This window comes from Salvelinus namaycush, chromosome 11 (genome assembly GCF_016432855.1).
Source record: "Salvelinus namaycush isolate Seneca chromosome 11, SaNama_1.0, whole genome shotgun sequence".
Taxonomy (NCBI): Eukaryota; Metazoa; Chordata; class Actinopteri; order Salmoniformes; family Salmonidae; genus Salvelinus; species Salvelinus namaycush.
In genome coordinates, this window is record NC_052317.1 from 31,477,584 (window position 1) to 31,486,544 (window position 8,961).

At 44.2% G+C, this 8,961-nt stretch overlaps 1 protein-coding gene across 2 annotated transcripts in view; it reads right to left on the reverse strand.

Annotated features, from left to right (window-relative positions):
• Positions 1-610: 610 nt before the first annotated feature.
• Positions 611-8,961, reverse strand: part of LOC120055609 (midnolin-like) — a 9,045-nt gene continuing 694 nt past the window's right edge. The window contains exons 2-6 of one of the 2 annotated variants that reach the window (XM_039003494.1): positions 8,652-8,742; positions 8,019-8,081; positions 6,797-7,180; positions 5,893-6,319; positions 611-1,789 (exon numbers count right to left, since the gene is read on the reverse strand). In XM_039003494.1, coding sequence (XP_038859422.1) covers positions 1,506-1,789; positions 5,893-6,319; positions 6,797-7,180; positions 8,019-8,081; positions 8,652-8,742 — 1,249 coding nt within the window. In that variant the 3' untranslated portion in view covers positions 611-1,505. Of the gene's footprint in view, positions 1,793-5,892; positions 6,320-6,796; positions 7,181-8,018; positions 8,082-8,651; positions 8,743-8,961 lie in introns of both variants that reach the window. The other variant, XM_039003493.1, reaches the window with a different exon arrangement.

Genomic DNA, 8,961 nt, shown 5'->3' on the forward strand with positions numbered 1-8,961 from the left:
TATAACAGAAGCTTGGAGTAAACAAGAGAAGTAATGGCTGATTTGGGGCTGGAAGAGGCCAGTTGAGAGTCGAACCCTCCTATCACCAGCACCGACCGTAGGAACACTAACTGCCGGAGCCCATACTTTTCTGAAACTTGTTTGACTTCCTGTATTTGTAAATGGGTGACTCAAAAGCAGTCTTCTGTTATTTATTTAATTTAAATTGGCAGAAGTTCTATTTTGACACTTGTATAAGGAACTGCAAGTATTGCAGCAAACGTCTGAGCTGGTAGTGACCGAGCAACGCCTTACACACCTGGGGTTATTAATATTGCAGAATGTTTCTTAAATGGGAGGGACTTGTCTGAATTTGTCCAATAAACACTAGTTGCAGAACGTTTGGCAACTGTTTAAACTCACACCCTCATCTCAATTTGTCGCAGTAAGGCGTTAACTTTCAGGATAAGTTGTCTTGGATCTGAAGACTACATGCCCCGGGGGGGGGGGGGGGGACCTGATTCTAGCTCTTCACTAGGAAGCAAACTTACCTGAATGTCAATAGAAACCATTTTTCCATTTCAACACCCCAGGGCTTGCGTTCAGTACAAAACAAATGTACTGCAACATTCAATTAGTGTTCTGAACAACTAGTAAACTGGTTGCAGAACATTCCACTGCACTTAATATGTTCAGGTCACACCCATGAAATGGAGGAAACACCTGTCTCAAGTTTTAGAGAAGTGTCCTGCAGTAAAAACTGTCCTGAATGCACCCCAGCACTAAATACAGGCATTGGGCTTAGTGGAGGTCTAGGGTTGGAGTATTGTGTTGTCAAATTAGGAGTATAACAGGCAAATTACTGACTTCAGAATTTGTATTTCCTAGAAAAGTCTGCTTAACAATTATTGCTTCAAGCTTTGAAACAGTCTACATATCTACGAAGGTCAAATCATAACATACATGTTATCCTTTACCTGCATGCTTTATGCATCAAACATACTGTATACAAAGACGAAAGTATAATTTCGCTCACTGTTGAGCGACTGCAAAACCTTGCAATAAAGCTGTCAAAACAAATGTGCAGAAACGTATCTATTTGACAACCTCATAATGCTACATAGTTCTGACAATGCGAACAGCAACTGAAGATGTGCGTCAGATGAGTTTAAAATGGTAGGTAAAGTGATTACTGGTAGACAAAGCTTAGACCCTCAAATGTTAGACAGTCCGGTTCCAACAGACTCTGGAAAAGAGACTGACAGTAAAGAAGTGTCATATGATCCGCAGAAAGCTCAGTCAAGGGAGTATAAACTAGGTAAAAAACTATTTACCTAATTACATACAATATACTACTGAAGTTCTGTTTGAATGTCCAGTTTCAAGAAAGGACACAGTCGTCTATTTGAAAAGTCCTTGTGCAGTGTGATCGAGTCCCAAAATGGACAGTTTATTTCTCCTACTCAGCCATTCAAAGGACAGCCAAAGACATAGGTCCAAACTTATTTTAATCTCATGCTCTCTCTTTATGCCATCACAAGGTCGGAGGGTAGCTCCGGTTTCCATTGCAACTCCAGGTCGTCCAGGGAAGAGCCCTCACTGCTGGACAGGCTGCCGTTGCTATGGCGGCTGGCGTTGGCTTTGTCTCGTCCGGGCGACCAGGGTTGACGGTGAGGAGGGTAGGGGTGTGAGGTGCGTGTGTCCCTGCGAGCCCGCCTGCGCAGGCGTCTCTGGTGCATCAACATCTGAAGGCGCTCCAGTTTACAACGCAACGACTGGTTCTCTTCCTCAGATTGACTCGAACACAGGCCTGCTGAGAGAGGAAGAGGGAGGGAGGATGAGAGGGAATAGAGAAAACAGGAGGTGGGAGGAAGAAGATGGGTAGAGTCATGAGCAGTGGAGGAAAAAGTACCCAAATGTCATACTGTAGTAAAAGTAAAGATACCTTAATAGAAAATGACTCAAGTAAAATTTAAAGTCACCCAGTAAAATACTACTTGAGTAAATGTATTTGGTTTAAAATATACTTAAGTATCAAAAGCAAATGTAATTGCTAAAACATACTTAAATATCAAAAGTATAAATAATTTCTAATTCCTTATTAAGTAAACCAGACGGCACAATTGTATTTTTTTTCGTATAGCCAGCGGCACACTCATTTACAAACGAAGCATTTGTGTTTAGTGAGTGCCAGATCAGAGGCAGTAGGGATGACCAGGGATGTTCTCTTGATAAGTGCGTGAATTTTACACGTTTTCTGTCCTGCTAAGCATTCAAAATATAATGAGTACTTTTGGGGTGTCAGTGAAAATTTGTGTAAAAAGTGCATTATTTTCTTTAGGAATGTAGTGGAGTGAAAGTAAAAGATGTCAAATATAAATGGTAAAGTACAGATACCCCAAAAAACTACTGAAGTAGAACTTTAAAGTATTTTTACTTAAGTACTTTACACCACTGGTCATGAGGAAGAATATTATAGCAGGAATTCAGGAAGTATATAAACTCAGCAAAAAAGAAATGTCCTCTCACTGTCAACTGAGTTTATTTTCAGCAAACTTAACATGTGTAAATATTTATATGAACATAACAAGATTCAACAACAGACATAAACTGAACAAGTTCCACAGACATGTGACTAACAGAAATTGAATAATGTGTCCCTGAACAAAGGGGGGTGTCAAAATCAAAAGTAACAGTCAGTATCTGGTGTGGCCACCAGCTGCATTAAGTACTGTAGTGCATCTCCTCCTCATGGACTGCACCAGATTTGCCAGTTCTTGCTGTGAGATGTTACCCCACTCTTCCACCAAGGCACCTGCAAGTTCACAGACATTTCTGGGCCCTAGCCCTCACTCTCCAATCCAACAGGTCCCAGATGTGCTTAATGGGATTGAGATTCGAGCTCTTCGCTGGCCATGGCAGAACACTGACATTCCTGTCTTGCAGGAAATCACGCACAGAACGAGCAGTATGGCTGGTGGCATTGTCATGCTGGAGGATCATGTCAGGATGAGCCTGCAGGAAGGGTACCACATAAGGGAGGAGGATGTCTTCCCTGTAACGCACAGCGTTGAGATTGCCTGCAATGACATTCGATCCTGCTGCAGAGTACAGGCCTCTGTGTAACGCTCATTCCTTTGACGATAAACGCGAATCTGACCATCACCCATGGTGAGACAAAACCGCGACGCGACAGTGAAGAGCACTATTTGCCAGTCCTGTCTGGTCCAGCAACGGTGGGTTTGTGCCCATATGCGACATTGTTGCCGGTGATGTCTGGTGAGGACCTGCCTTACAACAGGCCTACAAGCCCTCTGTCCAGCCTCTCTCAGCCTATTGCGGACAGTCTGAGCACTGATGGAGGGATTGTGCGTTTCTGGTGTAACTCGGGCAGTTGTTGTTGCCATCCTGTACCTGTCCCGCAGGTGTGATGTTCAGATGTACCGATCCTGTGCAGGTGTTGTTACACGTGATCTGCAACTGCGAGGACGATCAGCTGTCCATCCTGTCTCCCTGTAGTGCTGTCTTAGGATCTCACAGTGTGGACATTGCAATTTATTTCCCTGGCCACATCTGCAGTCCTTATGCCTCCTTGCAGCATGCCTAAGGCACGTTCACGCAGATGAGCAGGGACCCTGGGCATCTTTCTTTGGTGTTTTTCAGAGTCAGTAGAAAGGCCTCTTTAGTGTCCTAAGTAAGCTGTTAGTGTCTTAACGACCATTCCACAGGTGCATGTTCATTAATTGTTTATGGTTCATTGAACAAGCATGGGAAACAGTGTTTATACCCTTTACAATGAAGATCTGTGAAGTTATTTAGATTTTTACGAATGATCTTTGAAAGACCGGGTCCTGAAAAGGGATGTTTCTTTTTTTGCTGAGTTTACATATACACCACATGACCAAATGTATGTGGACACCTGCTTGTCGAACATCTCATTCCAAAATGATGGGCATTAATATGGAGTCGATCCCCCTTTGCTGCTATAACAGACTTGCTTCCATTCAGCCACAAGAGCATTAGTGAGGTCAGGGACTGATGTTGGGTGATTAGGTCTGGCTCGCAGTTGGCGTTCCAATTCATCCCAAAGGTATTCGATGGGGTTGAGGTCAGGGCTCTGTGCAGGCCAGTCAAGTTCTTCCACACCGGTCTCGACAAATCATTTCTGTATGGACCTCACTTTGCGCACAGGGGCATTGTCATGCTGAAACAGGAAAGGGCCTTCCCCAAACTGTTGCAACAAAGAAGGAAGCACAGAATCGTCTAGAATGTCGTTTGCTGTAGGTTTCCCTTCACTGGAACTAAGGGGCCTAGACTGAACCATGAAAAACAGCTCCAGACCATTATTACTCCTCCACCAAATGTTACAGTTGGAACTATGCATTCGGGCAGGTAACGTTTCTACTGGCATCCGCTAAACCCAGATTTGTCCGTCGGACTGCCAGATTGTGAAGCGTGAATCCTCACTCGAGAGCTTTATACCACTCTATCCGACGCTTGGCATTGCACATGGTGATCTTAGGCTGTGTTTCGGCTGCTTGGCCATGGAAACCCATTTCATGAAGCTCCCGAATAACAGTTATTGTGCCGACGTTGCTTCCAGAGCCAGTTTGGAACTTGGTAGTGAGTGTTGCAACCGAGGACAGATCATTTTTATGCACCATGCGCCTTAGCACTCGTTGGTCCTGTTCTGTGAGCTGCGTGGCCTACCATTTCGCATCTGAGCCATTGTTGCTCCTAGACGTTTCCACATCACAATGACATCACTTACAGTTGACCTGGGCAGCTCTAGCAGGGCAAAAATGTGACAAACTGACTTGTTGGAAAGCTGGCATCCTATGATGGTGCCATGTTGAAAGTCACTGAGCTCTTCAGTAAGGTCATTCTACTGCCAATGTTTGTCTATGGAGATTGCATGGCTGTGTGCTCGCTTTTACACACCTGTCAGCAACGGTGTAGCTGAAATAGCCAAATCCACTCATTTGAAGGCGTGTCCACATACTTTTGTATATATAGCGTACAGTACATTGCACCATACTCATATAATCAGCCTAGCATTGTTTTTGGGACCATGAACAAAATGGAATAAATTCTAATTCCAAGAATGGAGCAGTGCCGTTTCCCTGACAACGTGACCCAGAGCTGCCACTGTCGCCAATGATTATGTGTTCATTAGTATGTTTCCGGCGCTAGGGTGAAAAGGTGCTAGTAAGATACAATAGTTCACACCCTCAGGTTAAAAGGTTAAGGTCCTGTTACTATGTGTGTGTGACGGTGAGTGCATTCCTGTTACTAAGTGACCCCTGTGGGCCATGTAGCTACATGCTCACTCTGCCCCAAAACACTTATAACCACACACACACACTTTTCTTATTCATTGCAGACTGGGGAACAAATGAATGCGTAGGCCGTCAGGGAACGGATATAAACAACGCTAGTTCATTAATAGGGGGCGCAGAAACCACTTCCTCCTTTCCAACAATACCCCCACAACCAGTGTTCTCTGCTGTACAGCTGCTACTTTCTAAACTTGGACACTAAGCAGAACCAGAACTCAACTATTGTGGGACCTGCTTGAGAAGGCTGGACTGGTTTCCAAACATGAAGCTAGGGTTCCGGAATGCAGGAGCGAGAACTAGGTGACAGACCACTGACAAGGAATACTTGAATGCTAAACATTAATTTAATGCACAAACAGTACATACGTTTTCAATGAAGACAATAAAGAGAATCTCTAGCTCATTAATTTGGTTCTCTAGTTGTGTTATGAAGAAAAGGAGTCGAATAAAGACAGCATGGTATAACAAAACCTAAACATCCTTTGTCTCAGCATAATGTTGTACTTTGTTTAGCCTATAATCAGCTACACACAGCATTGACAAGTTTTGGTTATTCTGTGGGACCTCAACTCACCAGTAGGTTTACATGAGTGACTTTGTTCCTGGCTGATGTGGTCTGTAAGTGGTCCTGAGGTAGCAGTGCTGACAAGGTCAGGGGTGAGAGGTGAGGGCGTCGGGAAGGGCGAGGTTGGGGTACTCGGAGTGCTGCTGGATGGGGTGCTGGGAGGGCGGCAGAGGAGCTGGGAGAGGGACAGTGGAGCCCCCTGGTAGTGGCGAGTGGCACTGAGAAGGTCGTTGAGGATCTGGACGATGGTGTTGATGCCTCGTCTGGATGACTTGACACCGGTACTGGTGCTGTCCTGCCCAGCTGGGGGCAGAGTGCCTGAAAAGGTCCCTGAGAAGACTCCTGGGGCATGGCTCACAAAGCTCTCTATGACAGCACCTGGTTCCCCGGCAGCTGTTTTATTAGAGGTGGGAGTACCAGCCACACTGCAGTCACCCTGTGATAAAGAGAGCGAAAGAGTTGTATTTTTTATTTAACCTTTATTTAACTAGGCAAGTCAGTTAAGAACAAATTCTTATTTTCAATAACTGCCTAGGAACAGTGGGTTAACTGCCTTGTTCAGGGGCAGAAAGACAGATTTGTACCTTGTCAGCTCGGTGATTCGATCTAGCAACCTTTCGGTTACTAGCCCACGCTCTAACCACTAGGCTACCTGCCGCACCAAAATGATATAATATATATATTGTATATAAGATACTCCCTCTCTAGTCAAATAGAGCCTGTATAATGATACTAGCAGTAGCCTACCTGTCATATAATAATATTACAATAAATCTGCAACTACATTAGATTGAAAAGTTATTCCTTGCCTTACTAACAGGATCAGGCTTTGAAGTATTTAAATAACATTAGCATGTGATAATACACACATAATAGTCACATTATAATAATATGAATAATCTATTAGTCCCACCTCTGGGTAGGTGGTGGCAGGGGTTGGGCTCTGGGGTCCAGGGCTGAAGCAGGTGGGGTTGGTGGAGCGGAGGGGGGCACTAGGTGAGGGAGAGAGGTAGGTGGCGTGAGAGGTTGAGGAGGGGGTATGAGGGGAGAAAGGGGCAGGGGAGGCTGGGGTGTTGGAGGAGAGGTGGGCTGGGCTGGGGTAAGGGAACCTGGTGGACCCACATTTCGCAGCATGCACCTGTTCAACCCCAGCTCTGCCTGCTCGCTGGGTGATGAGGTGACTCTGCTGCTGCCCAGCGGCACTCTGGGGGGCCAGTTGGAGATGGACGAACATCATGTGATCACCGACCCTGAGGGCAAGGGTCAGGGGTGAACGGCCAGACAGGAAGTCACTCACCTGTAGATACAGAAAAGGAGGAATAACTTGATTAATATATTTACAGCACTTATTCGTTTGCTGTCTCTCTCCATTACAAGGGTCCTTAATGATCCAAGATGTAATAAGCTTAAACAGACAAGTCATATTGGTACTCTCTCACTAGTGTTATGGCTCCAGACATTCAGAGCTATTTACTGAGAGACAACTGCTTTCTATGGACACAGAGGCATTACAATTTAGATTTGTTTTATTATTATCAGTCTGATGTCTCTATTTAGCCCAGCCCAGTCACGAAGCAGAACACTTCAGTAACAAAGAGGCTATCAGGCCTAAAGACGGCAGTCACGACAACAGACAACAGTCTCGTTGAACTGCTCACCTCTCCATTGTAATATCTGATGTGAGGGTTTGCATTCGGGTACAAAATGGCTTCTGATATTCTGTGTAAATAGAACCAATATACTCTATATAGTGGTGATATTTTCAACTTGTGGTGGAGGCTAGGTCACTGCGCGCACGTGTGTGTGCACGTACGTGCGCGTGAGGTGCAGTCAGGGGCGGGGGCAGTCAGACCATAATGAGAACTACCTAGCCATTTCTTAGAAAACTGTTCTTTGTCGAGTTGAGTCACTCCTTCCCATCTCAACCACACACACATACATATGCAGACACACAACCACAAATGCACAACCTTGCTGTTTCATGAAACAACCCAGCCGTACTGAGCTGGTATGAACGAAGACAGAAAGAAAATGCTGCTTATTTATTTAAATAGGCCTTCAATCCTACCACATTGAGACAACAGTGTTACAGCCATCTTATGACACAGAAGTCCAGTGAAAGATCAGAGACCAACCTGAGTTTCAGTTAAACTCTCCAAAGCCTGCATGATGGTCTGCTCTCTTCTGGATGGTTGGGCCTAAGGAAGCAAAGAAAACCAAAATAGGCATATTATATATATATATATATATATATATATATATATATATATATATATATATATATATATATATATATATATATAGAGAGAGAGAGAGAGAGAGAGAGAGAGAGAGAGAGAGAGAGAGAGAGAGAGAGAGAGAGAGAGAGAGAGAGAGAGAGAGAGAGAGAGAGAGAGAGACAGAGAGAGAGACAGAGAGAGAGACAGAGAGAGAGACAGAGAGAGAGACAGAGAGAGAGAGACAGAGAGAGAGAGACAGAGAGAGAGAGACAGAGAGAGAGACAGAGAGAGAGACAGAGAGAGAGAGAGAGAGATTCTAACAACATGGAATAACTGTATTGATTAAGACCACATATGATAGATCATATGTAAAAGTGGTTCAGGGAGAACTGCCAGAGCACCCGTAGTAATATCACCTGTGCTATAAAGGTCCAGACCTCTTGGCTGAAGCTTTATACACTATACTTAACATTACAGGGATGTTTCCTTTACTCAATACCTGGTGTTAACTTTGTTAACCATTTGTGGACTGTACAATATATGACTTACTGATAACAAGCCTGCTTCAATAGTTGGGACCAGTGTCAGCTTACTCCCATCAACTATGCCCAGGTCATGGAGTTTCCCTGTACTCAACCGCCTGTGGGTACATTAGAATACATTATCATTACTACGTGTATATAGAAACATTTAAGAGTTTGTATAAATTCATTCTTGGCCTTTTATTCACACATGAGAGATTAAAATGATATTTTACAAAGAACACCTGCATATAAATGCATTTCATTTATGAGTTAGGCCTGTTTGACAATGAAGTTATAGGCTCATGCAGAACCAGAAATAAAATCCATTACATGAT